We start from the raw sequence: 13,772 nt of genomic DNA, 5'->3' as shown, positions 1-13,772 counted from the left end.
TTGGCTCAGAGCCTGTCAATCACCCACGGGCTGGACCACTATTGGCTCAGAGCCTGTCAATCAGCCACGGGCCGGTCCACTATTGGCTCAGAGTTTGTCAATCAGCCGCAGGGCCGCGCCACCATTGGCTCGGAGCCTGTCAATCACCCGTGGCGCCGCACCACCATTGGCTCAGAGCCTGTCAATCACCTCGGGACCGCACCACCATTGGCTCAGAGCCTGTCAATCACCGGGAGCGCGCTGGTAATCCGGAGAGAACTTTCTGGAAAGATTCTGGAGGACCGGCAGCATCTGTGGAGAAAGGAAAACAATTTGATGCTATTCCATCAACACTGGAAAATTTTCCAGATGTACCTGGCTTTAAACAACAGGGAGAGAAGAACAAACGGGTGTGTTAGTTAGAGGGAGAAGAGACATTAACTGACAGAAAGAATAAGAACATAAGAAATAGGAGCAGGAGTAGGCCAACTAGCCCTTCGAGCCTGTCCCGCCATTCAATAAGATCATGGCTGATCTGAAGTGGATCAGTTCCACTTTCCCGCTTTCTCCTCATAACCCTTAATTCCCTTGTCTATCAGAAACCTATCTACCCGTGACTTAAATATATTTTTAAGTATATAAATATATACTTTATATATAAATAATATTCTTTCATTGATGACGGATTCTAGCATTTTTCCAACTACAGATGTTAAACTAACCGGACTATAATTCCCTGCCTTTTGTCTGCTACCTTTTTTAAACAGCGGCGTGACATTAGCCGTTTTCCAATCTGCCGGCGCTTTCCCGGAGCCCAGCGAATTTTGATAAATAGTCACTAAGGCATCCACTATCACCTCTGCCATTTCTTTCAGTTGGTAGAAGAGTCATAGAGGTTTACAGCATGGAAACAGGCTGTTCAGCCCAACTTGTCCATGTTGCCCCTTTTTGTTAGAAACCCTGAAGCTAATCCCAATTGCCCATATTTGGCTTGTAGCCCTCTATACCCATCTTACTCGTGTAAGCGTCCAAATGCTTTTTGAAAGACAAAACTATGCCTGCCTTTGGCAGCTTGTTTCAGACACTCACCACCTTTTGTGTAAAAAAATTTGCCCCTCTGAATACTTTTGTATCTCTTCCCTCTAACCTTAAATCTCTGCCCTCAAGCTTTAGACTCCTCTACCTTTGGGAGAAGAAAATTGACTAGCTGATTTATGTCCCTCATTATGTTATAGACCTCTATCAGATCATCCCTCAGCCTTCCACGCTCCAGAGAAAAAAATCCCAGTCTACCCAGCCTCTCTTTGTTACTCAAACCATCAAGTCCCGAGAGCATTCTTTAAGGAGCGAGTCCAGCATTTTCCTGATGGCTGAATTTAAGAAATTGGCCTGTCGTTTCCAGTTTTCTCTCAGAATCATAGAAACCTTACAGTGCAGAAGAAAGCCATTCAGCCCATTGTGGCTGTACCGACAACAATCCCATCCAGGCCCTATCCCCCTAACCCCACATTTTGGCCCTGCTAATTCCTTTAACCTACACGTCCTAAAGGGCAATTTAACATGGCCAATGCACCTAACCCATACATCTTTCTCCTTTCTAGAATAGTGGTGTTACTTTGCCATGGTAAGTGGTAAAAATCTAGATAACAAAGAGCTATGCCGAATTTATTGACTACAGCTCAGCCTTCAACACCATTATTCCTAATAAAAAAAGCCCACCAACAACTACTTTCTCAGGAGGCTAAGGAAATTTGGCATGTCTATTACAACTCTCACCTTTAACATGCACCATAGAAAGTATTCTTTCTGACTGTATTAGGTATGGCCCCTACTCTGTCCAAGACCACAAAAAGAACTACAAAGGGTTGTGAACAAAGCCAAGTCCATCACACTAACTAGCTCCCATCCATTGCCTGTGTTTACACTTCCTACCAGTTCAGAAAAGCAGCCAGCATAATCAAGGACCTCACACATTCCAGACATTCTCTCTTCCACCTTCTTCCATTGGGAAAAAAAGCCTGAGGACATGTACCAATCGACTCAAGAACAGCTTCTTCCCTGATGCCATCAGACTTTTGAATGGACCTACTTCGCATTAAGTTGATTTTTCTCCACACCCTAGCTATGACTGTAACAGTACATTCTGCACCCTCTCCTTCTCTATGAACGGTATGTTTTATTTATTGCATCCAAGAAACAATTATATACGAATATGTGACAATAATAAATCAAATCAAAGCCAAGTGGTGCAAGTACACCGACAATGCTATTAGTGTGGAAGTTCTAGCGTGGCTTATCTCTATCGCTTGCTGCTTATGCTGTTTGGCACTTGAGTAGTCCAATGTTATAGCTTTACTAGATTGGCACCTCAGTTTTAGATATGCTTGGTGTGCCCTCCTGTACTCTTCATTGAATCAGGTTTGATCTCTTGGTTTGGTGGTAATGATAGATTGGGGGATATTGAACATAGAACCCTACAGTACAGAAGGAGGCCCTTCGGCCCGCACCAAACACAATCCCACCCAGACCCTACCCACATATCCCTACATATTATACCCACTAATGCCTCTAACCTATGCATCCCTGGACACTAAGGGGTAATTTCTTAGCATGGCCAATCAGCCTAATCTGCACATCTTTGGACTGTGGGAGGAAACTGGAGCACCCGGAGGAAACCCACGCAGACACGAGTACTAGGTTAGTACTATTCTGCTGCTTCTGATGGTCCATAGTGCCTCATGGATGCCCAGTCTTGAGTTGCGAGATCTGGGTATCCCATTTAGCACAGTGGTAATGCCACCATGTAATGAAGGATGTGATAACAGGACATTTAGTAAATAATGATCATCATGGTTTTTTTTAGATACCAATGACACAGGCAGAATGAGGAAAGTAGTTCTGATTGGAGAGTTTGAGGAGTGAGGCAATAAATTTAGCAACAAAACCTGCAAGGTTATTATTTCTGGATTATTACATGGCATAGGGTGTATAAAATTAGAGAGGTCAATACTTGGGATTGGGTAGAGTCAACATGGATAGATGAAAGGGAAATCATGTTTAACAAACCGATTGGAACTTTTTTGAGGATGTACCTCGCAGGATAACGGGACTGCAAAATATTTAGATTTTAAAAAAGCTTTGATACACAAGAGGTTTGTAAACAGAATTGGGCAGGGGGGGACATGAATTAAGAACTAGTTAATAGAAAAAAAATGGTTCATTTTCAGATAAGCAAGCTGCATCTATTGGAGTACCACAAGGATCAGTTCTTGAGACTGAGCTATTCACAAGTTAGATCAATGATCTGGATATGGGGATTAAAAATATTTCCAAATAGAACATAGAATATTACAGCGCAGAACAGGCCCTTCGGCCCACGATGTTGCGCCGACCAGTCAAAAAGCAATGACCCTCTAACCTAAACCAAACCCTTTCCATCCATAAACCTATCCACGGATCTCTTAAACGCCCCCAAACTAGGCACATTTACAACTGCAGCAGGCAGGGCATTCCAATCCCTCACCACCCTCTGGGTAAAGAACCTACCCCTGACATCCGTCCTATAACTACCACCCCTTAATTTACAGCTATGCCCCCTCGTGCTAGCTTTCTCCATCCGAGGAAAAAGGCTATCACTGTCCACCCTATCTAAACCTCTAATCATCTTATATGTTTCAATAAGGTCTCCTCTTAGCCGCCTTCTTTCCAACGAAAACAACCTCAAATCCCTCAGTCTCTCCTCATAGGACCTCCCCTCCATACCAGGCAACATCCTGGTAAACCTCCTCTGCACCCTCTCCAAAGCCTCCACATCCTTCCTAAAATGTGGGGACCAGAACTGCACACAATACTCCAAGTGCGGCCGCACCAGAGTCTTGTACAATTGCAACATGACGTTGCGGCTCCTAAATTCAATCCCCCTATCAATAAACGCCAAGACACCGTATGCCTTCCTAACAACCCTATCTACTTGATTCCCAACTTTCAGGGATCTATGTGCACATACACCTAGATCCCTCTGTTCATCCACACTATTCAGAGTCCTACTATTAGCCCTATACTCCACACATCTCCACAAATAGGTCAGAGGTGACAAACACAAGGGGTCACAAATTCAAGGTGAGGGGCGCAAGGTTCAACACAGATGTCAGGGGGATGTATTTTACACAGAGGGTGGTGGGGGCCTGGAATGCACTGCCAAGCAAGGTGGTTGAGGCAGACACGCTGGGATCATTTAAGACTTATCTAGGTAGCCACCTGAACAGACTGGAAATAGAGGGATACAAACAAATGGTCTAGTTGGGCTCATGAGTTCAAATTTGCAGATGACACAAAACTAGGTAGAAGTGAGAGTTGTCAGGAGGATGTAAGACACTTCAAGGGGCTGTGAGTCGGCAAAAAAATTGGTAAATGGAATACAGTGTGGAGAAATGCAAGGTATCCACTTTGGTAGGAGTGTAATCAGAGCGATTGACACCATTCTCTGCAGCAAAGAGCGCAAATCCAGATGGCTGTTACCTACCGGGTGCCAAGATAACTGCTCAGGGTTGGAGAGGAACTTGCAGTGGGATGGGGAGGACCCAATCATCGTGGCCCATGTTGGTACCAATAACATAAGAAGGAAGTTCTGCTTGGAGAGTTTGAAGAGTTAGGCACTAAATTTTACAAACCTCCAAGCTTATAATCTCTTAATTATTACTACAGCTGTGTGTAGATTGGCTCAAAACGCATAAAATTAGATGAATACATAGCTCAAAGATTCACATGGGAGAAGTGGGACACTGGCATCAGTTTTGAAATGGGGTCTGTATCATTGGGATGACCTAAATCTGAAACATGCTGGGACCAGTGTTTTTGCAAACTGCATAACTAGGGAAAAAGGGGTTTTAAACTAAATAGATGAAGGGATGGTTCTAGAGAGGAATATGTAGGCTTAAAATTAAAACAATATGGCAGCATTGCAAGACAGCAATTTAGGTAATGAGTGTGACAGGAAGGGATAGTGTGTATGAACATTATAAAAGGAGTAAATAGGGTCAAAGAGAAATGATGAGGCAGAATTAATTGCTCTTTAATACATAATTTGGCAAAAAATAAATGAATTAAAAGCACAAATTGAGATTAACGAGTATGATGATAGTCTTGAACTACATCTCTGTAATGACTATCAAATATTCAGGGGTATGTGACTTCGTAAAGACAAGTAGGAAAGAAAGGGTAGTGGGGGTAGCTTTGTATGAGATAGAATAACTACGATCGTAGAATCATAGAACCCTACAGTGCAGAAAGAGGCCCTTAAGCCCAGAGTCTGCACTGACCACAATCCCACCCAGGCCCTATCCCCATATCCCTACACATTTACCTGCTAATCCCGCTAATCTACACATCCCAGGACACTAAGGGGCAATTTTAGCATGGCCAATCAACCTAACCCGCACATCTTTGGACTGTGGGAGGAAACCCACGCAGACACGAGGAGAATGTGCAAACTCCACACAGACAGTGACCCGAGCCGGGAATCGAACCCAGGTCCCTGGAGCTGTGAAGCAGCAGTGCTAACCACTGTGCTACCATACCACCCCAAAGCAAGAAAGAACTGCAATAAGTGGATTAAATATGATTTCTCTTTCACAAAAGTATGTTGATTCTACCTCATTTCGTTGAACTTATCCAAGCTGTAGCTTCTTTAATCATTGTTTCTAACATCTTAACTGTCCTGTGTTAAGCTGACTGGGCTGTACTCTCTGCTTTGTGTCTTTTTTTTGAACAATTGACTTACATTTGCGATCTTCCAATCTAGGGAATTTTGGGAACATTAAAGCCTATGCATCAACTATCTCACTAGCCATTTCTTTCAAAGACCCTACAATAACGTCCATTAGGACTTTCATTTGATTATTGTAACATGTATTGGGATACAGTGAAAAGTATTTGACTTAAATTTGATTTATTACTGTCACATGTATTAGCATACAGCAAAAAGTATTATTTCTTGCACACTATACAGAAAACATATTGTACATAGAGTACACAAGGAAGAATGAAAGGAGAGGGTGCAGAATATAGTGTTATAGTAATAGCTGGGGTGTAGAGAAAGATTAACTTAATATATAATAGACTCATTCAAAAGTCTGATGGCAGCAGAAAAGAAGCTGTTCTATAATCAGTTGGTATGTGATCTCAGACTTTTGTATCTTTTTCCCAACAGAAGGTGGTGGAAGAGAGAATGGGGTCCTTGATTATGCTGGCTGTTTTTTGATAGTGGGAAGTGTAGATGGAGTTGATGGATGGGAGGTTGTTTTGTGTGATGGGCTACTTTCACAACACTAGCTTCTTACAGTCTTGGTTACAGCAGAAGCCATACCACGCTGTCATACATCCATAAAGTATGCTGATTGGTGTATCTGTAAAAATTGGAGTCATAGTGGACATGCCAAATTTTCTTAGCCTCCTGAGAAAGTAGTGGCATTGGTGGGCTTTCTTAACTATAGCGTCAGTGTGGAGGGGTCAGGACAGGTTGTTGGTGATCTGGACACCTAGAAATTTGAAGCTCGCAACCATTTCCACTTCATCCCCATTGATGTAGACAGGGTTATATCCTCTGCTATGCTATCGCCTTCATTTTGTTGACATTGAGGGAGAGATTATTGTCGTTGTACCAATTCACTGGATTCGCCATCATTTTCCTGAATTCTGTCTTGACATTGAGATCCAATCCACTACAATGTTGTCAATAGCAAGCTTGAAAATCGAGCGGAATTTGGCCACAGTCATAAATGTATAAGGCGTATAGTAAGGGGCTAAGGACATAGCCTTGTGGGGCACCAGTGTTGAGGATAATTGTTGGTGGTGTCATTGTATCCTTACTGATTGCGGTCTGTGGGTCAGGAAGACTAGGATCCAGTTGCAGAGGGAGGAGCCAAACCTGAGGCCATGGAGTTTGGAAATGAATTTTGTTGGGATAATGATGTTGAAAGCTGAGTTGTGTCTGATGTAAGTGTCCTTGTTATGCAGGTGTTCCAGGGTTGAGTGTAAGGCCAGGGAGATAGCCTCTGCTGTGGACTTGTTGCGGCAATTGATGAATTATAATGGATCCAGGCAATCTGGGAGACCAGAGTTAGTGTGTGCCATAACTAACCTTTTGAAGCACTTCATAATGATGGATGTCAGGGCCACCAGACAATAATCATTAAGGCATGCTGCCTGGCTTTTCTTTGGTACAGGGATGACAGTCATCTTCTTGATGGAGATAGGGCCCTCAGATCAGTGAAAGGAGGTTAAAGACGTCTGTGAATACCCCAACCAGCTAGTCTTTGCAGGATCTGAGTGCTTGTCTGAGCCAGTTGTTTTCCGTGGGTTAATGTTCAAGGAGGTCGATCTGACATCTGCGATGATAACCTCTGGACATCAGTTCAGCCGAGGCTTCAAGGGCAGGTGATGTCCCCTTGCTGACCTCTTGCTCAAAATGGGTATATAATCCATTGAGCTCATTGGGGAGGAATGCATTGTTACTGCCAATTCTACACACCTCCTGGGCATGTTGCATTTGTCCAATTCAGATACTTCAACCAGTTTCTTGATCAAAGTTTTACCCAGGTGCCTTTATTTATGAGAATGACAAAGTAAGACACAGAAAAATAATGCAACAAACTTTATTAAATGTACTTAATCCGTAAATTATTCACAATGTATACAAGAGACACCCAGAACATAGAACATTACAGCGCAGAACAGGCCCTTCGGCCCACGATGTTGCGCCGACCAGTTAAAAAACAATGACCCGCTAACCTAAACCAATCCCTTTTCGTCCATAAACCTATCCACAGATCTCTTAAACGCCCCCAAACTAGGCGCATTTACAACCTCAGCAGGCAGGGCATTCCAATCCCTCACCACCCTCTGGGTAAAGAACCTACCCCTGACATCCGTCCTATAACTACCCCCCCTTAATTTAAAGCCATGCCCCCTCGTGCTAGCTTTCTCCATCCGAGGAAAAAGGCTATCACTGTCCACCCTATCTAAACCTCTAATCATCTTATATGTTTCAATAAGATCCCCTCTTAGCCGCCTTCTTTCCAGCGAAAACAACCCCAAATCCCTCAGTCTCTCCTCATAGGACCTCCCCACCATACCAGGCAACATCCTGGTAAACCTCCTCTGCACCCTCTCCAAAGCCTCTACATCCTTCCTGTAATGTGGGGACCAGAACTGCACACAGTACTCCAAGTGTGGCCGCACCAGAGTTGTGTACAGTTGCAACATGACGCTGCGACTCCTAAATTCAATCCCCCTACCAATAAACGCCAAGACACCGTATGCCTTCTTAACAACCCTATCTACTTGATTCCCAACTTTCAGGGATCTATGTACACATACACCTAGATCCCTCTGTTCATCCACACTATTCAAAGTCCTCCCGTTAGCCCTATACTCAACACATCTGTTATTCCTACCAAAGTGAATTACCTCACACTTCTCCACATTAAACTCCATCCGCCACCTCTCGGCCCAGCGCTGCAACCTGTCCAAGTCTTCCTGCAAACTATGACACCCTTCCTCACAATCTACCACACCTCCGACTTTGGTGTCATCAGCAAATTTACTAATCCACCCAACTATACCTTCATCCAGATCATTAATAAAAATTACAAACAGCAGTGGCCCCAAAACAGATCCCTGAGGCACACCACTCGTAACCGAACTCCATGATGAATATTTACCATCAACCACCACCCTCTGTCTCCTATCTGCTAGCCAATTCCTGATCCAATTTCCTAGATTACCCTCAATCCCATACATCTGCATTTTCTGCAGAAGCCTACCATGGTGAACCTTATCAAACGCCTTACTATTATTATCTGTAAAGATGCCTTGGTAGGCTGTAGATCCGGTCCGAGAGTCCCTGTGGTTCATCTTTGCAAAGGCGATTCTCACTGGCCATTTCTTCCTTGCTTCCTTCCCTGGTCCAGTCTGGGTCATTTCCTTGAGTCTTCGCTCCCAAGGCGTCCGGAATGCCTACTTTATCCCCTTGTGGTCTCGCGCTTTTTCCACCTGCCCTTGACCTTCTACCAATGGGGCCTCAGAAGGTGGTTCTCAGCACCCAATAGTCTAGTTGATGACCTGTTGATGGGACACCTGAGCCCTCCCCAGACGCATTGGATCCTAGCCCCATCTGGTAGCTGGTGCTTATCAAATAGGAGCGATGATCACTTGATGGGTTATCAGTAGGGCGGATCCAGACATGCCCGGCCTCCTGTCAGAGCTCTGTATATTCAACTTTAGCCAGGTCTGATTTTCTGTGGGCTATTTATTGGAACCAACTGTAGTTTACTTGAGAGTGCCCAATTCTTTAATTTCAAATGTCCAATTTTATTTCAGGCACAGCACCTCAGGCACTTGTCAGCCCGTAGCTCCAACAATTTACTCAATACCACTTTTGTTGATTGCAATTTTCCTGAGTTCCTTCCCTTCCATTTATAATTTGTAGCAGCTTCTGGGATGTTACTCGTTCCTCTATAGTGAAAATTAATACAAAATACCCATTCAATCCATCTGTCATTATATCAGTTCTTCAGACCCACTTTCTATTGGAACAATGCTCACTTTGTTAACCCTTTTTAAAATATTTATAGAAACTCTTACTGTTTTTATATTTCTGGCTAGCCATCTCACCTACTTTGTCCCCTCCTTATTAATATTTTGATCATCTCTGCTATTATTTATATTCTACCCAATCTTTTAACCTTCCACCTATCTTTGAGCAATTATTTAACATAGAACACTACAACACAAACAGGCCCTTCGGCCCACAAGTTGCGCCGATCATATCCATACCTACCAGACCATAGAACTATCTATAACTCCCAATCCCATTAATTCCCAATTCGATAAAGTTCAATACTATCTTCAATCTTTCTAGTTAACCATGGTATGTCTGTCCCTTGGATTTTTTCTTACTCGCTGAAATACACCCTCAATTGTTTGCCATTGCATCTATATTGACCTATGCCTTAACTAATTTGCTCTGGTTTCATGCCCACACAATGCCCTAATTTCTGTTGAAAAACAGTCTCAGGCCCATTGTTTTCTCGTGTAAAATTCAATCATGTTATGGTCACTGTGACCAAGGGGCCCCTTCACTATAAGATCATTAATCCCATCTGATTTGACAAGTATGGTCTGCTCTCTGGTTGGCTCCAGAACATGCTGTTCTAAGAAATTATCCTGGAAACAGGCTACCTTTCATCATAGATCATAGCACCCTAGAGTGCAGAAAGAGGTCCTTCAGCCCATCGAGTCTGCACCGACCACAATCCCACCCAGGCTCTACCCCCATATCCCTATACATTTACCCGCTAATCCCTCTAACCTATGCATCCGAGGACACTAAGGGGCAATTTTAGCATGGCCAATCAACCTAACCCGCACATCTTTGCCCTAACTTTTCCAGTCTATACGTAGTTTAAAATCTTCCGTGATTTTCACCATACTTTTCTGACAAATCCCCATTATTTTTTCCTTTTGTGCTTCACCCCATCATGTAGTTATTATTAAGGGTCTGTACACAACTCCCATAAATGATTTCTTTACCATTTTACTGGTTTCCTGAACTCAGGTCCTCCCTCTGTGCTAATATCATTAACTAACAGTCACCCCTCCATCTTTTCCTCCCTTTCTGCCCTTCGTAAATGTCCTTTATGCTTTAATACTCAGGTTCCAATCCATGTCCTTCCCAAGGATGAGGTGAGAGTTACTATATTTGACATCAAGGCAGCATTTGACAGGGTAGGGCATCAAGGAATCCCACCAAAACTGGAGTCAATGGGAATGCAGGACGCTTTCAATTGGTTGGAGACAAATCCACAACAAAGGATTTTCTGAGACAACTGGAGGTCAATCATCTCAGCCACATGGACCACAACAACTAGGTCCTCCATCTTTGGCTTCAAGTTGAGATAATTGGCTTACTTAATGCTAGGTAAAACTCCAGTGCAAATTAGTCGGAATTTGTTACCATTTTCAGAGCACCAAAGAGCGAGCAATAAACTAAAATTTGCAGCAAGCAACAAAACGTTAATAACTGGGGGCTTCAACTAACCTGTGGTAGACAGGATTAAGACAAAAGTTTGTGGTCAAAATAGAAGAAACTCTTTGAAGAGCTAAGGGGCTCTGTTCCTGACAGGTATTCTGACTCCCTACGTACTATACATCGTATTCCCTTCCAAGGAATTCTCATTGTACAAAAGAAAAGACTGCTTCAATATAAAAATGAAAACTGACCATTTTAATTTTAACAACTTTTTATTGAAATTATAGTGAAGCTGCAGCATCAACCTCTGTCAAAATAGGTAAGTCAGCAGCTGTGGTATTTAATGGACAGGGAATCATTTAAATGGCAATTAGTTCACAACTTGCTTAGGAAGTCTTATCAATCTTGTATTATACAAATGTAGCACCACTCCCGATGCCAAGCAGCAGAAATAGCATTCCATACTGCACTAGACACACAGCTCCCCATTCTAGTGTCCGCCTCTTTCACTCCCACTATATGACAAGGATTTAACACATTCCTTATGTCCACTAGCATAAAGGTATTGTAATGGTTGTGAAGGGTGCTCATTAAAATGAGCAGCAATATGATTATGTTATACAGGTAAAATGGAGTGCATAGTTTGAATATATTTAGGCTGAGTGAAATCTACTAAAGACAGCCTAATGCCCTTTAAGTTCTGTAGTAAGTACATTAACAACTAACTTATTATCAAATTAGTTTCAAATCTTTGTTATTTTTAGGGAAGGATGTTACACTGCGTCACCAGAGTTTAGGGAATGAGGGAATGTTACACAATATTATGATGCAGTTTGAGGGGATATTGAGGGCATAAAAACAATAGATAGGGGTCTTGGTGGGGGGGGGGGGGGGGGGGGGGACGACTGGTAATATTAAAATGGCGGCACGGCATCGTTGGGCCGAAGGGCCTGTTTCCCAGGCTGTTTTTGTTCTTTTATTACAATAATGATTTGATAAATGATTGTTACAGTAATATGTAGATTGAGTGTGTAGCACATTTTGTAGAATACATTTGGATATTTCACATCACTATGATGCAGCGCAGAGTGTTACATTAATACCATGCCATTTGACTGAGAAGGTGGGGGTTAGTTACAAATTAATACAATGCAGTTTGGGGCTGTGTCACACATTAATATGATGTAATTAGGGATATTAGTCTTGTGATTCAGATTGGGCAGTGAGATGCATTTTTGATGTAAAATAATTTTGAACTTACGTCCAGTTAGTTTTAAATTACCTGAGTAGTGATTTCACATGTTGGGTGTCTAAGTCAAGTTAAAGGAATTTAAACCTATTCAGAACTGCTAAACAATGCACGAATTTCTGGTCAGTTGATTTGAAGTTGTCTTTTGGAATTTGTCTGTCATGCCCAACTGCATGACAGACATAAATTGGACCAGAGTAGTGATGTTTATCCAGGAGGTAGATACAGGTTCAGCAAGTACATCCTTGTCGTCAGTGTAAGCACTAAGCAGCAGATCTCCCACATTCATATTTCTGAGGAGGATGAATGCACTCACATCACAGCAGTGATTCTATGCGCTCCAGGGAGAAGATCAATGATGTGAAGCTAGTTAAGGAAAAGGAAGAAATGTCAGAGCACTGAATCGTGGAGAGTTTAAAAGTTCACAGAATTGCTGAGCTGTTAAGTGAAATTAGCAATAAGTGATGACTAAGGTTTCCTGTGCATGAAGACAGTCAAGTGGTTCGCAGTGTGCCCAAGCTGGAGCATGCAATGCTATGCGCAACCTCCAGTCTTCCACCCAGGACCTGTGTTCATCACAAAGCATCTGAGTGAGCTCTTAGCACTACAGATTAACATAAGAACATAAGAAATAGGAGCAGGAGTAGGCCATCTAGCCCTTCGAGCCTGCCCCACCATTCAATAAGATCATGGCTGATCTGTCGTGGCTCAGTTCCACATTCCCGCCCTCTCCCCATAACCCTACCTAAGGACTTGAGGCAGTGGTTGGATGAAGAAATGGCGATGTAATTTGAGCCACAAATGTATCATTAAACAATTACATAAAAACACAGCAGTACCTTCTTCCAGCTGTGCAAAAACTGACCTTACTTAAAACCCCCACAAAATTGAGACAGTCACTCAGCTCTGTAAACTGGAGAGGTCAGTGCCCAGCCCCGTCTGCAGAACGGCTGAATGCCCCCCCCATCACTGTCCGTGTAGGCATGTAGCAGCTCCAATTTAATGCGGGTGTGAGAAAGGAAGAGGCAGAGTTGAGGTCTGGACACACAACTCCTTGAAAGTGCAGATGTGCTATAAAAAAGCCAGCAGCATTCTTAGCTCTATAAATAGGGGTTAAAGAGGAAAAAAACAGATTTGTACAACAGTTAGATGACCGCACAGTTTTAAATAGCTTATTATAAGAAGAATATTAAACATATAGACAATAGATTCACCAGGATAATAAAGGATGGCGTGTTAGTTAAATGGAGAGAAACATGAGACATTTCCACTGGAGCAGGGAAAGCCACAACCTGCTCCTCCTATGATACATTTTACATTTCACAGACCAGCAATTTCAGCCACCTATCTGGGCGAGACTGCTGGTTAAATGATAATGCAGCCCATGAGGAAGTGAAATTAGATGGTCCAAGGCATTCATAAAGGCCCTTACAATCAATCATAGTTGATTCTGTCTGATCAGTCTGGGTTCTCAGTGCAGTTCCCAAATGTCCAATCCATTCTAATGTCCAACCT

The 13,772-nt window shown here is 42.9% G+C and overlaps 1 protein-coding gene across 1 annotated transcript in view; it reads right to left on the bottom strand.

The window, feature by feature from the left end:
- Positions 1-11,936: 11,936 nt before the first annotated feature.
- Positions 11,937-13,772, bottom strand: part of dna2 (DNA replication helicase/nuclease 2) — an 80,916-nt gene continuing 79,080 nt past the window's right edge. Inside the window, 1 exon segment of the mRNA XM_080205237.1 lies at positions 11,937-12,617. Coding sequence (XP_080061363.1) covers positions 12,543-12,617 — 75 coding nt within the window. The 3' untranslated portion in view covers positions 11,937-12,542.

This window comes from Carcharhinus amblyrhynchos, chromosome 17 (assembly GCF_965287045.1).
Source record: "Carcharhinus amblyrhynchos chromosome 17, sCarAmb.v2.hapA, whole genome shotgun sequence".
NCBI classification, from domain to species: domain Eukaryota; kingdom Metazoa; phylum Chordata; class Chondrichthyes; order Carcharhiniformes; family Carcharhinidae; genus Carcharhinus; species Carcharhinus amblyrhynchos.
Note: the sequence above shows the minus strand (reverse complement) of the source record. Positions and strands in the feature narration are given on the sequence as shown.